The sequence below is a fragment of the Cnephaeus nilssonii genome (genome assembly GCF_951640355.1).
Source record: "Cnephaeus nilssonii genome assembly, chromosome: 4".
NCBI classification, from domain to species: domain Eukaryota; kingdom Metazoa; phylum Chordata; class Mammalia; order Chiroptera; family Vespertilionidae; genus Cnephaeus; species Cnephaeus nilssonii.
Genome location: NC_137075.1, coordinates 38,983,528 through 39,004,103, shown reverse-complemented (window position 1 = coordinate 39,004,103; position 20,576 = coordinate 38,983,528). Strand labels below are relative to the sequence as shown.

The window sequence follows — 20,576 nt, the reverse complement described above, 5'->3', positions numbered from 1 at the left end:
CAATGGAAGAATTTGAAGTTGTCATAGAATTCATAAAACCAGCTCTTTAAATTTGTAGTAGGAACTTCTGTGGCATGTTAATTGAGGTGCTTTAGGCAACAGTGGAGCCTTTTGGTTTTACTTGATTTCATATCATTGTTACTATGTACCTTGCATTAATAAAAGTTACAGTGTGGTTAGGACTGAATGGAGCCTTAAAGGAAAATAGTCTTCTAGGTTTTTGGTGTCAGTAAAATATTTTAATGATTGTGCTAACATTAGGCAGTTTCTTGCTAAGTAACTCAAAGTTCTTTAAATATATTAATTTGACTGTATCAGTATTTTTTAAAACTAATACATTTAAAATGTAAGTTTGAGATGAAGGTAGGCTGGAGATTTTTTAGGTAACTTTGGCTGTATCTCTTATTCCTAATGTGACCGGGAGTAGACAGATTTATAATATTGTGAGTGTGGGTCCCAGTCTAATGTGTGGGCTCAGAAGATTGGTGAGCTAAAATGTGATAGCAGATGGTTGATAGTTTTGATTACTGAAGGGGCCACTCCTTACAATATTATTTTCATGCCTTTTGATGGGATACTTTCACATTCAGTGGAATGCCTGGACCTGCGTGACATAAATACACACACACACACACACACACACACACACTCACACACACACACACACACACACAAACACACACAAACATGTATGCCGAACAAATTGTTTTGTAATTTTTTTTAACTTAACATCTTGTGAATATCTTCTATGTCATTAAGTATTATTTTATCATAGCATTTTCTAGATATCCTCTTTGGAATACAAGTACCATATGAAATCTAAGTGTTCTATGAATAGATACATTTGTAAGAGAGGAGAGATAGTTCATACTTTGTCCCTTCAGTGGAGCAACTTAAACACAGTAGCCTAGGAAGAATTGCAGCAAAGACACTTATTTAACAGAGTTTAGCTTCATTTTTAAAAAATTTATTTGACCAGGGAATCCTTTTTTATCAATACCTATTAATATCTATGATATTTCCGTTCTGCAGAATATACCTTAGAGAAAGCTCTTCAAATTCAATTAATGGCTGCATAGTATTTCATGAATATAGGATAGTTTTTAATCCTATATGATAAAGAGCTAATATGCTAATTAGACTGAACAGCAGAACGACCGTCCAGACGACCTCTGGACAAAACCGTGGTTGCAAGGGCCAGCTGAGGCTGCAAGGGGCTGCGAGGGTTGGTCGTGGCTGTGAGGGCTGGCTGAGGCAGCCGGGGCTGCAAGGGCCAAGCCCCTTGCACGAATTTTGTGCATCAGGCCTCTAGTCTGTTATAAATAACTAGAGGCCCGGTGAACAGATTCGCAATTCAGGACTCCTCGGGGGATATTGGAGAGCTGGTTTTGGCCCGATCCCTGCAGGCCAGGCAGAGGGACCCCACCGGTGCACAAATCTGTTCACTGGGCTGGTTTCGGCCTGATCCCCTCAGGCCAGGCCGAGGGAGCCTACTGCACCGGGCTTCTAGTATGCATATAAGATCTTTGGTTAATCTCTTCCTGCCCTCCCTCCTCCCCCCTTCCCTCTGAGATTCATCAGCCTGTTCTGTGTTTTCATGCCTGTGGTTTCCGTTCCTACATTGAGCGTCTGCCCCCTGGTGGTCAGTGCCTGTCATAGCTACCAGCCAGTTGGCCCGTCACTTAGGCTTTTATATATATAGACTAGTGGCCCGGTGCACAAAATTTGTGCATAGGGGTGTGGTGGTATCCCTCAGCCTGGCCTGTACCCTCTCCAATCTGGGACCCCTCAGGGGATGTCCGACAGGCATCAGGCCTAAACTGGCAGTCGGACATCCCCCTCACAACCCGGGACTGCTGACTCCTAACTGCTCACCTGCCTGCCTGATCACCCCTAACCACTCTGCCTGCCGGCCTTCTTGGCCCCAACTGTCCCCCTTTGCCAGCCTGATCGCCCCCAACTGCCCCCCCCCATGCTGGCCTGCTCGCCCCGAACTGCCCCCCCCCCCGCCGGCCTGATTGCCCCCAACTGCCCCCCACCAGCCTACTCGCCCCCAACTGCCCTCCCCTGCCAGCCAGATTGCCCCCAACTGCCTCTCCCTGCTGGCCTGCTCGCCCCCAACTGGCCCCCCCACTGTCCTGCTCACCCCCAACTGCTCCCCCCTGCCGGCCTGCTTGCCCCCAACTGCCCCCCCTGCTGGCCTGCTTGCCCCCAACTGCCTCCCCCCCCCCACTGGCCTGCTTGCCCCCAACTGCCCCCCCCCACCGACCTGCTTGCCCCCAACTGCCCTCCCCTCCTGGCTTGATCGCCCCTAACTGCCTCGGCCCCACCACCATGGCTTTGTCCAGAAGGACGTCCGGAAGGTCTCCCAGAAGGTCTCCTGGTCTAATTAGCATATTACCCTTTTATTAGTATAGATGCTGTGATACATATCTTTGTAAATAACCTTTGTGTATATTCATAATTCTTTTTTTTCGGAAAGTAAAATTATGAGATCACAGAGTCTATTGCAATATATTTCTAAGTTTGTTTTGATGTGACTCAGCTGTTTTAAATATTTTACCCATATACTAGTAGATGTTTGTGGAATCTTGTTACAACCTGTGATGTTAACTTAATTAGCTTGAGTTATGTTTCTATACACCTTTGTAACTGCTTTAAAAATATTGAACTTATATACTAGTGTATTTATATTAGAGGCCTAGTGCACGGATTCATGCACCGGTGGGGTCCCTCACCTGGCCTGTGGGGATCGGGCCAAAATCGGCTCTCCGACATCCTCCGAGGGGTCTTGGATTGCAAGAGGGCACAGGCCAGACCGAGGGACCCTATTGGTGCATGATCAGGGCCGGAGAGGGACTGCAGGAGGGCTCCAGGGCGTGTCCCACCCGTCTTGCCCAGTCCCGATCAGCTGGACCTCAGCAGCAAGCTAACCTACCGGTGGTAGCGTCTGCCCCCTGGTGGTCAGAGCACGTCATAGTGACTGGTCAAATAGTCTAACAAACAGTCGGACACTTAACATATTAGGCTTTTATTATATAGGACTTGAGGCCTGATGCACGAAATTCGTGCAGAGTAGGCCTTCCTTCCCCCAGCTGCTGGCTCTGGCTTCCCTCTGGCACCTGAGACCCGGACTTCCCTCCAGCCCCCAGCAGACATCCGGGACCCAGGCTTCCCTCCAGCTGCTGGCAGGTACCCAGGACTCAGGCTTCCCTCACAGCCCTGGCTTTGTCTGGAAGGTCGTCTGGAAGGACATCCGGTCTAATTAGTGTATTATGCTTTTATTATTATAGATGGTTTGTTGAGACGCTGTATATAAAACATAACAAGAACATCTAAGTTTTTCTCTTACAAATATTTGTTGCTTATTAACTAAGTAGATGTTTAATTAAGGTTTTCTGCTATAACTCAATGACTTTGTGAATAACCTTGAATTAATTTAAAAAACATTTATGTAATAAAATTTTAAATTAAATAAAATTTATTGGATAGATTTCTTTTTAAACATTCATTGTGATACTGTTATAATTTAACCTACTTATTAATAACAGGAAAGGAGCAAAGGGAAGGCCAAATATTATATGTCATTTTTGCAGCATTGCCAGGAACCTGCAGTTTAACACTCCCCAGGAAGCCACCAGTCTGTTCCCCTCAGATCACTGAGGGAAGGGCCTGGACAGGGTGGGAATAGACTTACTCCCCGTAAAGTCTGGGTGAAATAGGGAAGGTACTTGTCTGTCAGTCACACTTAGGAACAGGTCATTGGGTAGAGTAGGCATGGCCACTACAAGTGCTGGAAGGTTTGAGATATTTAATCTCCTAAACAAAGGAGTTCGCTCTCTTGCACTCTTGGCTCCTGGCTCTCTTGTTGCAGGGGGCGTGCATGGCCCACAGCCATGTGCACCCCACACAATGGACTAATGGACTGCAACTGGTGCGTTGCTATACTAGACCCAATTCCAACATGGAATGGAAGCTCTGGACACTGGCTTTGCTTCTAGCCCTACTGAATCCCCAGCTGCACATTTTCCAGGACCAGATTAAGGGAAGTGTGACTTTTGAAACCCAGGGATATAATTCCATGGAAATAAACCTTTCTACCACATCTCATCCTCCCAGGGGGGCTTCTGGAAATGCTTATTCCATCAGTACCCCAAGAATACTATTTCCACTAGCAACGAAGAAAGACCACACTTTTTCTCTGATAACAGAATTACAAAGTTTTAAAAATTTATATATAATTAGAGGTCCTATGCATGAAATTCGTGCAAGGGTAGCACTTCGCAGCCTCGGCTGCCTCGGCTGTGGCTCTGCCCCCCATCCACTGGTTGTTCTGGAAGGTCGTCGTTCCAGAAGGTCATTCCACCATCTGGTCTAATTAGCATATTAGCTATTTGTTATATAGGATTGTATTTATAATCAGCAGTAGAGATTACTATAGCTGATGTTAATTGGATGCAACTAAGGAAAAATGTGCAACTTATTTTATTTCACTTCAGAATACAGAGATATATAGTATAGAAAACTTTTAAGTTATGTGTTAACTGTTCTCTAAGCAGTAAAACTAGATAGACTTTCAAATCCACTTTTTTTTTCCACCCTGTTTTACTGATTATTTCCCCTTTGTTACAGTGGGGTCAGATGAACTGGATAGCTACATGTATCAGACAGTGGGCCATCATGCCATTGACTTGTATGCAGAAGCCATGGCTCTTCCCCTCTATCGCAGAACCATAAGAGGAAGGAGTGTGGATACAGGACGAGTGTACACCAAATGTGAAGGTGATGAGGTTGAAGATCTCTATGAGCTTTTGAAACTTGTTAAGGTATGCAGAGTGACCAATTACATTTACTGAATTTAATATATAATTTGCAAAATTACATTTATTGACTCATTTAGTAATAAATAATTTGTAACTGCTAGTAGCCCAACTGTTCTATGGAAGGTTGTGTGTGTGTGGTTTGTTTTTTTTTTTGTCTTTTTGAGTAGAAAAGAAAATTGTTACTATACCTTTCTATTAAATATTTTTTAAAAATAAAACTTTTGGTATAGTTTGGCACCCAGGATTGTCAGATGATATTTAGCTAAGATTTTTTTCCTTAGGATTTTGAAACTGATTACCTTTCACTCACTTTTTTTTTTTTTTTTTTGTAACAAATACTTTTTAAATACATACTGTGTGCTTGACATATAGTTCTAGGAACTGGGGAATGGGGCATTGCATAAATCAGATAAAATCCTCTTCTGCTGGAGCTTACTTTCCTCTGGAAGGAGACAGACAATAAACAAACAAACAAACAAATGAACAATATGCTTGGTGGTGAAGGGTGCTATGAAGAGGAATGAAAGAGTCAGGGTGATGAGAGTGACAGCAGTGAGTGGCCAAGCAAGACCTTTCTGATATGGTGAAATATAACTAGACCTACAGAAAGTGAGAAACTGAGCCTAGTTTAAACCTAGTAGAAGAGGTATGAATTGCATAATTAAGTCCCTATATATAAGAGTTTGGCAGCTGTTGCATATTCATTGTTAATTTCTCTAGACAGAAAATTTAGGAGGGAAAGTGGGGGTGGAGGGTTATTTATCTAGTAGGCATTATATTCAGTAAGTGTTAATTAATGGAGATTATCTTTTCATTCTCATCGATAGTCAAGTATTTGAATTCAGTTCTGTATTCTTCTTAAGTATGAATTCTATCTGGTCAAGTAGAGTCAATTCATATAAGCATATCGAATGAAACAGAGAATTAAAACCAATATTTCCTGGATGACTTAGCTATTTTATTTTTTTTACAAAGGAAAGGAAGAAAGATTTCTGTCTCTTCTTCTACAAAGGGATATTGCATTTCATTTTCTTAATCTTCAGAGTTCAGCTTTTCAGAAGTTAGTCATGAACCCATGTCATGTAAATTTGCTAGTCCCAAATAACTACTTCAGTCTAAACTTTTAATTTGATGCTGATCAAAGCTTAATATCAATTAAGGATTTTGATTAAAAATATATAAAGTATTTAAATTCCTTTAAAGTTTGCTTGACTAAAGTATTTATTTTGTATATCATATCATTTTCATTTATTCCTTAAAAAAGAAACTGATAGGGGAAACACTTAGAATAATTTCATAATTTACTGTTTAGTTCTGGGTAGCATAAGAAGTAGATACTTTTAAAAGGAAATCAAAGGGACCTGGTTTCTTCCTTTAGGGAAGATACATGCTAATGAACACTATTTTGATTATCAAACAAGAGGGAAAACATAAGAGTTCCACTTTTAATAGTCTTCTCCCCATAAGGGCAACTAGGATCTTGACAGTATGAGATGCTGAGTGCAAATTTTGCATTTTCAAAATTTCTTTCTCAGCATATAAAGAAATTGAATATTAAGTTACAGCATAAGCCAGTATTACAAATTGGTGGGGTTCACACAAGAAGTAATTGGATTGCTTAAAAATCACTGATAACTGATAACTTTGGAGAAGCTCTGTGATAATAACAGCCTTCTAAGAAAGGGAAAGATAATAAATTACTAATCAATTTAATTAAAAATGGTCAGATTAGTAATAATTAAGGAGAAATTTATCTTTCTACCCATGCTATCTTTGGAGAAATGGATGCTTTCCCATTATCTTTTATAACCATCAGTTATGACATATATTAATGCTAATGTTAAATCTTGACAACTTCTGCTTTGAAAGTTTGTACATGATAATTATAACTATAGTTGAAAGAGATGTTATCAAGTTGTCTGGGACCAAATAGTTTCTTCTTTTTCTGTGTAGAAATATTAATTTTACTTTGGGATAGTTTAAGGACATCGATATCAGAAATATATTGTTTTTATGTAAGAGATTGTATAACCAGACTTTAATAGTCATATCCATTTATGAGCCACTGGTACAAAGATTCTAGTAGAGGTCTTACATATTCTAATGAGTAATTAAATAATTATGGAAAAAATGAATCTAGAAGACCTGTAATTTGTCAAGTTAGTCTTCACTTGTAAGAAAAATATGGAACTGCTTTTTTAAATCTTTTAAATATTAATGGAGCATTAAAAGCATTTAGATTCCCTTTAATTTAAACATGTATTTATAACAGATTGTAATTTTGTGATTTTCACATGTAAGTCATTTTTGTTTTTGTAGTTCTTTTTTCCCCAAATATTAGAGCTAACTGAAAAGAAATAGGAAAGATTTGGACTAATTTACAGAGTTAACATTTTCCTAAGTTTTGTAGAAGTCATGAAAACTATTAGAACTATAATAAGCCTTTATATCTCATGCCTCAGATGATTATGACATATATATATAAATATATGTGTGTGTATACCCACACACACACACACACACACACACACACACACGCACACACACACGAGGCCCAATGCACGAACTTCGTGCAAGAGTAGGTCTTCCTTCCCCTGGCTGCCGGCACTGGCTTCCCTCTGGCATCCAGGACCTGGGCTTCCCTCCGGCTGTAGGCATGCATCCGGGACCCAGGCTTCCCTCGCAGGCCTGGCTTCTTACGGAAGGATGTCCAGTCTAATTAGCATATTACACTTTTATTATTATAGATATTCCAAGCTGTTTGCAGAATACCTGATTTTCACATAGTCTTTAGAATTTCTTTAATATTAAAATGTCACTTTAGTTCTCATCTGGAGTAATTTGGCATATAGATAACCTGTATTATTTTCTGAAAATGTAGTATTTTTAAAATTCTTTGTAAATTTTTAAGTTACATAAGCGATGTCGTAGTTACTGAAAGATATCTATAAACCTATCTCTTATAGAGAATATATTTAAGGATCAATATATTATTTCTTTCTCCACTGGTTTAGAGCCACTTCTTACTGGATCTGCTATCTTTCTCTTTCTTGGTTTATTCTCTTACTTAAATGGAGTCCATCTTTAAGAAACTTCCTTAGAGAAGGTACTTTCAAATCCTTACATTTTGAAAATATTCCTATGCTGTCCTCACATTTGATCGATACATTGGTTGATTTAAAAATTTTAAATTGAAAGTCATTCTTCCGCAAATCACTGAAAGCATTGCTTCATGGTACTCTACCATTTTGCTGATGAGAAGTTTGATGCTGATGTGATTTTTGTTCCTTTTTAGCTGACTTGTGTGTTTTTTTCTCTGTTAACTTTTATGATTGTGTCTGCTTGGTGTACTGAAATGTCACAAAAACGTATTGGGCATTGAAGGTTGCTTCCCCTGCATCTCTTCCGCATCTTCCTATTGAGTAGCAGCATATCCCTGACCTTTTTCCCTTAATGTTAGTTCAGAGACGGCATTAATCCAAGTGAAAGCCAGACACAATATTGCATTCTCCGGGGCGTAGTGATTGGATCAGGGATGGTTTTGTTAACCTGTATTGTACCACATAGAATGAAGTCTAGGATGATGGGTGGTTGGCAGAAGATAAGCTCTTTCTCCTGTACAGAGGGATGTGTGGATGTGAGACCTAGAATTGCTATGGTCTTTACTTTCCCCATGAGGGAAGAAAACCTGATGTCAAATCTGATGCAAAAAATGGCAGAGCCAATGGAATTGCCATGTGAGAACAGCTCTGGGAAATGCTTTTATTTGTTTGATAGTTTGGTACCCTGACTTTCTCTATTCCCTGTTTCTGGTACTCTCACTGATGAAATTTTAGACTGCTTAGAATGAAATTTCATGCCTCTTGTCTTTTCTTATACATTTTAGCAATCATATTTTTAGTAGCCAAGAACTTGACTTGTTTTAGATTGTTCCTTTTATATATATATATAACAACCTGTTTCTCTTTCTATGTTATAGATTCCCTACATTTAAATACAGATAGAAATTTTAAACATTGTCATTTATTCCCTGAAATATTAATGTTTTCTTTGTGGTCTTTCTTTCTTACGTTTTGTTCTCTTTCGTATGTTTTGGTAGGCTTTTTTCAAAGGTCTTGGTTGCTGACTGTGAACACTTTTGACTTTGACTTTAGAATTTTTCTAGCCTCAGATCTCACATTTGTTATACCTACAGTTCAGGATAATGTGGCCTAGTCTGGGATCCTTTCTTGGCTTTCTTCTTTTCCATGCGAAAAGTAGATTCTAGCTTCTTCTGTTGATTTATCAGTCATCATCCCTTCTTCATCTGCTTTTGGACTAAAGAAATGAATTGAAATTTTTCCCCATTGTTGTCTCCCCCCTGTTCTCTTTGTTTGTTTTTTTTTTTTTTTTGGAGGTTATACCTTTGTTTTAACTTCAATGGAATCTTTTGATCCAGAAATATGTGTTAATTTTATTATAATGTAATTAATTTAATGTCCTTCCTTAAGTTTAATATTTAATTTCAGTTTTCCTGTTTTAATCTTTGGTACTTTTCTTCTCTCATATTATTTTTCTCATTAGGTATCTTGGTATTGATAACCTTGAATTACTTAATGACGCTTGTGATTTGAATACAACAATAAATGAATAACTACCTTTTTTAATGGAATATTTACTATTGATAGAAAGGTTTATAAATAAATGGCTGGCTTTTGAAAACAGATTTTAAGTTAATATTTTTAGTAAATATCAATTGCCATTTACTCTTTGCTTTGGTTAGAATTCTTTTGATTACCAGGAACAGAAAGTCATATTCAAGCTGGTTTAAATAAAATGAGGATTTTTTGACAATTTTAATAGGTTTGGTTTCAAGTAGACTAGATGCAGGACACATTATATAATCAAAGTTTCCCTCCCTGCCCATTTCTCTATTTCTGTATTGTTGCTGTTTTTTGGTTAATCCTCACCCAAGGATATTTTTTCCATTGATTTTTAGAGAGAGTGGAAAGGAGGAAGGGGGAGAGAGAGAGATAGAAACATCAACATGAGAGAGACACATCTATTGATTGCCTCCCACACACTTCTCGACCAAGACCCGGGATCGAACCTGCAACCCAGGTACTACATGTCCTGGAATTGAACCATTGAGCCACACTGGCCAGGGCCCCTGTTTCTATTTCTTGCCTCTACTTTCTGTTGATTCTATTCTTAGTCAGGACCCTTGTAGGTTGAAGATGGCTCCCAGTTACATTCTAGTAGGAAAAGCTCCCGTCTTCATAAATAGTTCAAAGGAACATCCAATTATGTTTCATTGTCACTCTGTGTCCTGACTCGTATCATCCATGAGCCCAGTCATTGTTTGGAGATGATTTCATTTGACGGGGTAGGTCTAGATCATATAACATTCTTGGATCAAAAGATGGAGTCGCTTGGTTCTGTAGAAACAACAGAACCCATTGTGAGAAGGGTGAATCTGCAAATATAAAGCAGGCTATTGCTGGTACAAGGGTGAACTGTGGCAGGGCAGCAGAGAGCAAGACTTTTCCTGAAAATAAATAGCTTCCAACTGTTTACAAACTACGGAACCATCCTAGATGGTTTTCCTTTCAATATCTCTCTCTTTCTCTCCTCCTCTCTCTTTTCTTCCTTTCTTTCATCTTACTACTTTCAAAAATAGTTGACCATTGGGGCCACAACTGTAAGCTTATACTCTAGGACCTATACATTCAGTTGCTTATGATTTCTTCCCCTTAATAGCATATTTGCATGATAAACTTAACAAGTTCAAAATGTATTCATAATTTTTTTTAACAAAACATGCTTCATTTCCTGTCTGCCCCTCTTAGTTAAAAGCATCATGATGTATCCCACTACCTAAGTCTAACATGAGCCTCACTATTAGACTTCCAATTTTTATCAGTCCCCTCTTACCCCAGCCACCACCATCAGATCTATAGACCATGTTGACATTTCTATGACTTTATTCCCACTGTTACTGTTTTTCATCTATAGTGTGCAAGTCTCCTAACTAGTCAACTTGCCCTCAGTATTGTATTCTGTGCTCCATCTATCCCTTCTACCATATTGTTGTCAGCTGATTTGTATAAATATTTAAATGACCCACTATTAAGATAAAGACCAAACATATTAGCCTAACACAAGAATCTTTAAGAAGAGGTCCTGCAACCTGGCTCAGTGGTTGAGCTTCAACCTATGATCCAGGAGGTCATGGTTCTATTCCTGGTGGTCAGGACACATGCCCGGGTTTCGGGCTCAATCCCAGTGTGGGGCGTGCAGGAAGCAGCTGATCATTGATTCTCTCTCAGCATGGATGTTTTCCTCTCTCTCCCTCTCCCTTCCTTTCTGAAATCAATTCATTCTCTCTCTCTCTCTCTCTCTCTCTCTCTCTCTCTCTCTCTCTCTCTCTCTCTCTCTCGATTGAAATTGCACAAGGAGGCGCCCCGCGGGGTGCCGGGACCTGCACCTGACCCACGTAGCGCTGCATTGTGTCGGCTGGGGTGGGGGCGTGCTCCAAGGTGCACGGCGGGCGCTCGGAACATGCCCCCAGCCGCCGCGTTTGTGTCCGCTGGGGTGGGGGCAGGCGTTCCTGTGTGATGTGTCTCCCTTCCGGCCCAGCCCCAGCCTCCCATCGGCCGCTGGGGCTGGGGGTGGCACGCAGTCCCCTCCCGCCCATCTGTGCACGCAGCTCCTCCTGAGTGGTCGTGACGCCTGGCTAAATAGCATATTCCCTGTTTGTGTGTGTGTGTGTGTGTGTGTGTGTGTGTGTGTGTGTGTGTGTGTATATATATATATATATATATATATATATATATATATATATATATATATATATATATAAAATTTTTTTTTTTTTTTTAAGAAAAAAGAACTCGTCCTTGCAATCCTACAAAAGCTTCTGGGTTCAAGTTATACTGAACTACCTACATTTCTAGGAGATTGTTCTTCACATCTGAGTTTCTGCCTATGCTTTTCTGTATCCTTATCTTTTTGTTTTTCTAAAGAACCCCTTCTTCTTTCATACCCTTCTATGAAACCAGCTCTAATTTAGCATCTCTTGTCTCTTCCATAGCAGCTTGTCTATACCTTGCTGTGCTTCTCAGGACATTGCTAGGATTGTTTATATGGCTATCTCTTGCTAGATTGTGAGACCCTCATAGATATGCTCAGTGTTCTTCATTTTAAATCTCTATTGTCAAGCAGGATTCCTGGCATATGGCTGGCTTTTAAAGCATTGTTGAACAAATTAGTCCAAAATCTATCAATGTTTTAAATGTAATAATTTATATAATGCAGAGGAGCCATAACATTGTTAAACATATGATATAAAATTATTGGTAATTTCATTTTATTTTTGTTTTTCCATTTAGAAGCTTAAATGGAATGGGCATTATAGTGAAACTTTTCAAAATAAGGTATCCATTAGATTTGGCAGTGTAACCACTTAGTGTACCAAGAAAATTTTCCAGCTGCAGAATCCTATATAATAAAAAGGTAATATGCAAATTGACCATCACACCCTCACACAAGATGGCCGCCGCTATGTGGTCACAATATGGCCACCACAAGATGGCCGGCAGGGGAGGGCAGTTGTGGGTGATCAGGCCAGCAGGGGAGGGCAGTTAGGGGCGACCAGGTCAGCAAGGGAGGGCAGTTGGGGGTGACCAGGCTGGCAGGGGAGGGGATTTGGGGGCAACTGAGCCTGCAAGAGAGGGAGGGCAGTTGTGGGGGACCAGGCCAGCAGGGGAGGGCAGTTAGTGGTGACCGGGCCAGCAGGGGAGGGCAGTTGGGGGTGACTGGGCCAGCAGGGAAGGGCAGTTGGGGGTAACTGGGTTGGCAGGGGAGGGCAATTGGGGGCCATCGTGCCAACAGGGGAACAGTTAGGTGTCGATCAGGCTGGCAGGGGAGTGGTTAGGGGCAATCAGGCAGGCAGGCAGGCGAGCGGTTGGGAACCAGCAGTTCCGGATTGTGAGAGGGATGTCTGACTGCTGGTTTAGGTCCGATCCCTGTTGGACATCCTCCAATGGGTCCCAGATTGGAGAGGGTCCAGGCTGGGCTGAGGGACAGCCCTCCCCCCCCCCCCCCAGTGCACGAATTTCATGCACAGGGCCTCTAGTATTTTATAAAAGTGCTGATCAGATACTTTTCAAATCATTTTTGGTATCTGCATGTTAGAAAACCTACTTATGTTGGAAAATTACTTTGTTCATATCTTTCACTTTGAATCTTGGGGAAGGGAGAACACTCTAAGTCATTGGGTGGCTTCAGGCATATCCAAAAGATTTGGAGTGGGAGGAACATATAAGATAGCCTTAATATTTGCAGAAAGTACCCAGATATAGTGCTAAATAAACAGGCACATAGCCCGGTACAGATTGCTCCTGGCTCTTCAGAATTGCACAGCTTGCCTCAAGCCCTGTCTGTTCCCAAGATTTTGGACATTAAACCTGGTCCCTTGGCACAAGAAGTGCTTTGCTAGTATTGATTCTGGGAGCTCTAAACAGAAGAGTTGGAATTAGCGCAGACCAGCATCATTTTGACTCCCAGGTGTGGCTTTATTAAGGCTATGCCATGCCTGGCCCTTGCAGAAGATAAAGCCAGGCATGCATGAGAAAATACACAAGGAAGATATGTCTGGGAGAAAAAAATGTTATTTATTACAGTTTTAAAACTTATCACAGGTTTAGAATCTTAATCTATAGATTCCCCCCTAAAGTGTAGAAAATGTGATTCCCTCATTCTAGCAAAATTATCATTCTGTTTCCTCAACCTTGAATTTTTTCCACTTGGTATCAATGAATGTGAGTGTATTCATACACATATATACTCTTTCTTTTTATCTTTTGCCTGATTCAGTGCCTCTATAAATTAAACAATTGGCTTATGTTTATGTCCTTGTGTTCCTCTCTTCTACGAACTATAGATTTCTTTCCATTTTATCATCTACTCTATATATTTTAAAGTGTGCTCTGTATATTTAACTTGTCTTTCAAATTACTTTCTTTATGCTTTTTAGTCTTTGGTGCATGTGTCCTATTAAGTTTTTTGTTTCTTTCCCTGACTATGCTATCATATATTTTTTAAGAAACTTTTTGTAGAATAAAATAGAAAATATCATAATGCATTGTGGGTAGTAAGGTTAATTATTTTGTGAAACGTGTGTGTGTGTGTGTGTGTGTGTGTGTGTGTGTATGTATTATGTGTATGCTAGGCTGTTACATATATTTCTTACTGGTAAAATAAATTTGAAAGGATTTTGCAAAAGGAATTATATAGAATTGTATGCTTGAAGGGAACTTCAAAATCATTAGGTTGAACAATGATAGTGGAAGAAGATAGATTAGAGAAGTGGAACTCTGGAAATGAGTTCAAATAGAAAATTGAGATAGTAAGGCTAGCTGAAAGATTGTGAAGGACGTGAACTAGAGGAATAGCAGTGGGCAAGGTAAAGATGGGACATTGAAGAGGTAGACTAAAGGGGCTTGATGCTGATCTATATATATAAAAGCCTAATTGACCGAATGACCGCAATGACTGGTTGCTATGATGCGCACTGACCACCAGGGAGCAGACGCTCAACACAGGAGCTTCCCCCTGGTGATCAGTGCGCTTCCACAGTGGGAGCACTGCTCAGCTGAGACCCGTCCTGGCGGCCCACCAGCCCAGTGGCAGCCACTTACTCCCTCCCTCAGTAGTCCTGCAGGTCCAATCTCTGGGGAATGGGCCAGGCACCGATGGACCAGCGCCACCGGCACGATCCCGACAGTGCTAGCAAGCCTCCTGGAAGTCGGCCTCAGGGACCGCTGCCGCATCCCCTCCCTAGATGCTCCGCAAGGAAGAAACAATATGAAAGTGGCTGTCAGTTGGCTCTCGACAACCGGTGCAAAAGTCAGCAGGACAAATCCTGATCCCAGGCCGCAAGGGCATCCCACTGCCCGCCCAGAGGGCTGATCACGTCCCGCCCCACCCCCCTGGGGACCCCAACCATGCATGAATTTGTGCACCGGGCCTCTAGTCTGTACTAATAAAAGGGTAATATGCAAATTGGTCAGGACACCCTCACAGTAACAACCGAACAGCAGGCTGCACAGGGTGACAAGGCCGGTAGGGGGGTTAATGAGGGATGACCAAACGATTGAACAGCAGGCTGTGTGGGGCGACCAGGCTGGCAGGGGGGGAGGTTGGCGGCAACCAGGCTGGTAGGGGGGGCAGTGAAGTGTGACTCAGGCCGGCAGAGGGGGGGCAGTGAGGGGCAACCAGGCCAGCAGGGGGGGGAAGTTGGGGGCAATCAGGCCAGCAAGGGGGGGCCATTAGGAGGGACCAGGCCGGCAGGGAGGGCAGTTGGGGCGACCAGACCAGCAGAGGGGGGAAGTTGGGGGCGACCAGGCCTGCAGGGGAGGACAGTTGGGGGGACCCAGGTCTGCAGGGGAGGGCAGTTGGGGGGGACTACGCTGGCAGGGAAGGGCAGTTAGGGGCAATCGGGCTGGCAGGGGAGCAGTTAGGCATCTATCAGACTGGCAGGGGAGTGGTTAGGGGGTAATCAAGCTGGCAGGAAGAAGCGGTTAGGGGCAATCAGGCAGGCAGGCAGGTGAGTGGTTGGGAGGCAGCAGTCCTGGATTGTGAGAGGGATGTCCGACTGCCTGGTGGATCGGGCCTAAACAGGCAGTTGGACATCCCTCAAGGGGTCCCAGATTGGAGAGGGTGCAGGCTGGGCTGAGAGACACACACCCGCTCCCCCCATGCATAAATTTTGTGCACCGGGCCTCTAGTCCTATCTAATAAAGAGGGAATATGCTAATTGACCATCACTCCATCACAAAGATGGCTGCACCCACAGCTGAGGCCAAGTTCCCTTAAGGAGTCTTAATGAGCAATCAGCTAGGACCTGAGGCTACGCCCTCCCCTGCCCCCGTGGGGCGTGACAGGGGACCTCAGGCCTTGTCACCCACCCGGCAGGGCTTGACCAGGGATCTCAGGCCACACCCCCCACCTGCAGGGCTTGACAGGGGACCTTAGGCCATGCCCCACACCCGGCAGGTCTTGACAGGGGACCTCAAGGTGTGCTTCCCATCCTGGTGCTGGGCTAGGGGACCTCAGGCTGCTTCCCCCACCCCAGCGCCAGGCTGGGGGACCTCAGGCCGTGCACCCCACCAGGTGGGGCTTAACAGGGCACTTCAGGCCATGCCCCCCACCCCAGCACCAGGCCAGGAGACCTCAGACCGCAACCCCCCGCCTGGGTGGGGCTTAACAGGGGACTTCAGGCCGCGCCTCCCGCCTTGGCACCAGGTCCAGGAACCTCAGGCCACGCCCCCCACCAGGTGGGGCTTGACAGGGGTCTTCAGGACGCGCCCCCCACTCCGGCACCAGGCCAGGGGATCTCAGGCCGCAATCCCTGTCCCAGCACCAGTCCAGGGGACCTGAGGCTGCACCCCCCTGCCTGGCGGGGCTTGACGGGGGACTTCAGGCCACGCCCCCCACCCAGCAGGGCTTGACAGGGGACCTGAGGCTGCACCCCCCTGCCGGTGGGGCTTGACAGGGGACCTGAGGCTGTGCCCCCCTCCTGGTGCCGGGCCGGGGGACCTGAGGCTGTGCCCCCCCACCTGGCGTGGCTTGATGGGGGACCTCAGGCCATGCCCCCCACCCAGCAGGGCTTGACGGGATCTCAGGCCATGTCCCCCACCTGGCGGGGCTCGACAGGGGACCTCCAGGCATGCCCCCCCGCCCCGGTCTGGCTGGGGGACCTCAGGCCATGCCCCCCATCCTGGCGCCGGGCCAATGGACCTGAGGCTACATTCCCTGCCCGGCGGGGCTTGACAAGGGTGGGACTGGCCATGTCTGGATCTAGCCCAATGGGGGCGGGGGACCGGCCAGGTCTGAGTCTCACGCAATTTTGAGGCGCATGTGGGTGGGTGGGGACTTGACTCTGGGTCCCGTGGTGCACCCCAGACTCTGACAGGAGGAAGGTTTTCATATGCATTTTACTAATTTTCTTTCATCTCTGACACTTCTATTATAGAGAAAGGGCAAATAGCAATATTAAATTATTTCCTCTAATTAATCCCCTTTTAATGTGCATGAATTTCGTGCACCGGGCCACTAGCATTTAAATTAAAAGTGATACAAATTCTATGTAAGGTACCTTATAAACTGACAGTTCCATAGCTAATTTATTCAGCTTTCACTGGGAAATGTTGATAATCAGAATTATTATAGCTATATATCACAAATACAGGGTGGAGCAAAAGTAGATTTACCCTTCCCTCTGAAAATCATCAGTTTCTTACATGCTTCCATGTCTCTGGATCTATTCTGTTATTCAGTTTATTTTATAAATTAGATTCCACATATAAGTGAGATCATGTGATATTTGTCTTTCTTTGACTGGCTTATTTTGCTTAGCATAATAACCTCCAGGTCCCTCCATGTTGTTTCAAAGGGTAAGACATAGTTCTTTATTATAGCTGTATAGTATTCCATTGTGTAAATGTACCGCCGTTTTTATCCACTCATCTGCTGATAGGAACTTGGGCTGTTTCCAGAGCTTAGCTGTTGTAAATAATGTTCTATGAACGTATGAGTGCATATATTCTTTCTGATTAGTGTTTCAGGCTCCTTAGTATATATTCCTAGAAGTGGGATCACTGGGTCAAATGTCAGTTCCATTTTTAATTTTTTGAGGAAACTCCACACTGTTTTCCATAGTGGTTGTATCAGTCTGCTTTCCCACCAGCAGTGTATTAGGGTTCCTTTTTCTCCACATCCTCACCAGCACTTGTTGTTTGTTGTTTTATTGATGAGAGCCATTCTGACAGGTGTGAGGTGGTACCGCATTGTCATTTTAATTTGCATTTCTCTGATGATTAGTGATATTGAGCCTTTTTTTCATATGTTTCTTGGCCATTTGTATGTCCTTGTTGGAGAATTGTCTATTTAGGTCCTCTGACCATTTTTTAATTGGGTTGTTTGTGTTCTTTTGAGTTGTATGAATACTTTATATATTTTGGAAATTAACCCCTTAACAGATGTATCATTGGCAAATATGTTCTCTCATACAGTGGGTTCCCTTTTCATTTTGATTCTGGTTTCTCTTGCTGTACAGAAGCTTTTTATTTTAATGTAGGCCCATTTATTTATTTTTTCCTTTATTTCCCTTGCCTTAGGTGATGTATCAGTGAAAATTCTGCTACGTGAGATGTCTAATATTTTGCTGCCTACATTTTCTTCTAGGATTTTTTATGGTTTCATGACTTACATTTAAGTCTTTTATCCATTTTGATTTTATTCTTGTGTATGGTGTAAGTTGGTTGTCTAGTTTTATTTTTTTGCATGTACCTGTCCAATTTTCCAAACACCATTTATTGAAGAGACTGTCTTAACTCCATTGTATGATCATGCCTCCTTTGTCAGATATCCTATCTAATAAAGAGGGAATATGCTAATTGACCATCACTCCATCACAAAGATGGCTGCACCCACAGTGAAGCCAAGTTCCCATAAGGAGCCTTAACGAGAATCAGCAGGGACCCGAGGCTACACCCTCCCATGTCCCGGTAGGGCTTGACAGGGGACCTCAGGCCGCATCCCCCACCCGGCAGGGCTTGACAGGGGACCTCAGGCCGCGCCCCCTGTCCCAGCACCGGGTCAGGGGACCTGAGGCTGTGCCCCCCTGCCTGGCTGGGCTTGATAGGGGACCTCAGGCCATGCTCCCCACCCAGTGGGACTTGACGGGGGACCTCAAGGTGCAACCCCAGTGCTGGGTCGGGGGAACTCAGGCCGCGCCCCCCACCCAGCGGGGCTTGACGGGGGACCTGAGGCTGCATCCTTCTGCCAGTGGGACTTGACAGGGGACCTCAGGCCATGCCCCCTGCCCTGGCGTCAGGCTGGGGGACCTCAGGCCATGCCTCCCACCCAGCGGGGCTTGACGAGGACCTCAGGCCATGCCCCTCACCCAGCGGGGCTTGACAGGGGATCTCAGGCCGTGTCCCCCACCTGGTGGGGCTTGACGGGGGACCTCAAAGCACGCCCCCAATCCTGGCGCCAGGCCAGGGGACCTGAGGCTATGCCCCCTGCCCAGCGGGGCTTGACAAGGGTGGGGCTGGCTGAGTCTGGATCTAGCCCAGCGGGGCTTGACAAGGGTGGGGCTGGCTGAGTCTGGATCTAGCCCAAATTTCGTGCACCGGGCTACTAGTTGAGTATAATAGCTTGGGTTGATTTCTGGGTTCTCTGTTCTGTTCCATTGATCTATATGCCTGTTCTTTGCTAGGCTGTTTTGATTACAGTAGTTTTATAGTATAGATTGATATCCAGTATTGTGATCCCTCCAACTTTGTTCTTTCACCAGATTGCTGTGGCTATTCAGGGTCTTTTTTGGTTCCATAAACATTTTTGGAGTATTCTAGATCTGAGAAATATGCCATTAGTATTTTAATAGGGATTATATTGAATGTATAGATTGCTTTGGGCAGTATGGACATTTTAATGATGTTAATTCTACCAATCCATGAACACGGTATATTCTCCCACTTATTTATATCTTCTTCAATCTTTTTTCAATGTCCTATAATTTTCTGAGTACAGGTCTTTTACTTCTTGGTTAAGTTTATTCCTAAGTATCTTACCTTTTTTTGTTGCAGTGGTAAATGGCATTGTTTAGTTTCTCTTTCTGAGAGTTCATTATTGGTGTATAAAAATGCCATAAATTTCTGTATGTTAATTTTGTATCCTGCTACATTGCTGAATTCATTTATTAAATCTAGATTTTTTTTTTGGTGGAGTCTTTAGTGTTTTTTTTGTGTGTATACAATATACATGTCATCTGTAAATAATGACAGTTTCCTCCTCCTTTTAAATTTGGATTCTTTTATTTTTTCTTCTTGTCTGATCGCTGTGGCTAGAATTTCCATTACTATGTTGAATGAAAGTGGTGAAGTGAACATCCCTGTCTTGTTCCTGTTCTTAGGGGAAATAGTTTTAGTTTTGCCCATTGAGTATGATATTGGCTGTAGCTTTATCATATATGGACTTTATTATGTTGAAGTATGATTCCTCTATTCCCACTTTGCTGAGAGTTTTTATCAAAAATGGATGTTGGATTTTGTCCAATGCTTTTTCTGCGTCTATTGATATGATCATATGATTTTTATCTTTCAATTTGTTTATGTGATGTATCACATTTATTGATTTGGGAATATTGTACCAGCCTAGCATCCCTGGAATAAATCCCACTTGGTCATGGTGTATGATCTTTTTAATATATTTTTGGATCCAATTTTATTGAGGATTATAACATGTGTTCATCAGGAATATTGGCTGAGACTAAAATAACAATACAAAAGATTAATGAAACCAAGAGTTGGTTCTTTGAAAAGATAAATAAGATTGATGAACTGCTAGCCAGACTCATCAAGAAACAAAGAGAGAAGACCCAAGTAAATAAAATCAGAAATGAAAGAGGGAAAGTAGCAACTGATACCACAGAAATACAAAGGATTGTAAGAAAATACTATGAACAACTATATGCCAACAAGCTGGACAACCTGGACAAATTCCTAGAAAAATACAGTCTTCCAAAACTGAGGAAGAATCAGAAAACCTGAATAGGCCTATAATAATTGATGTTATAGCCCTGGTCTGTAGGGCTTCACAGGGTAGTTTTACCAAACGTTCGAAGAACTAGCACCTATCCTCCTCAAACTATTCCAAAAAATCCAAGAAGGAACAACTCCAGGCTCTTTTTATGAGGCTAGCATTACA

The 20,576-nt window shown here is 43.1% G+C and overlaps 1 protein-coding gene across 2 annotated transcripts in view; it reads left to right on the top strand.

Annotated features, from left to right (window-relative positions):
* Window positions 1-20,576, top strand: part of DPH6 (diphthamine biosynthesis 6) — a 170,592-nt gene that overhangs the window by 9,147 nt on the left and 140,869 nt on the right. For both annotated transcript variants that reach the window (XM_079768245.1, XM_079768246.1), the window contains exon 3: window positions 4,633-4,826. In XM_079768245.1, coding sequence (XP_079624371.1) covers window positions 4,633-4,826 — 194 coding nt within the window. The remainder of the gene's footprint in view (window positions 1-4,632; window positions 4,827-20,576) is intronic.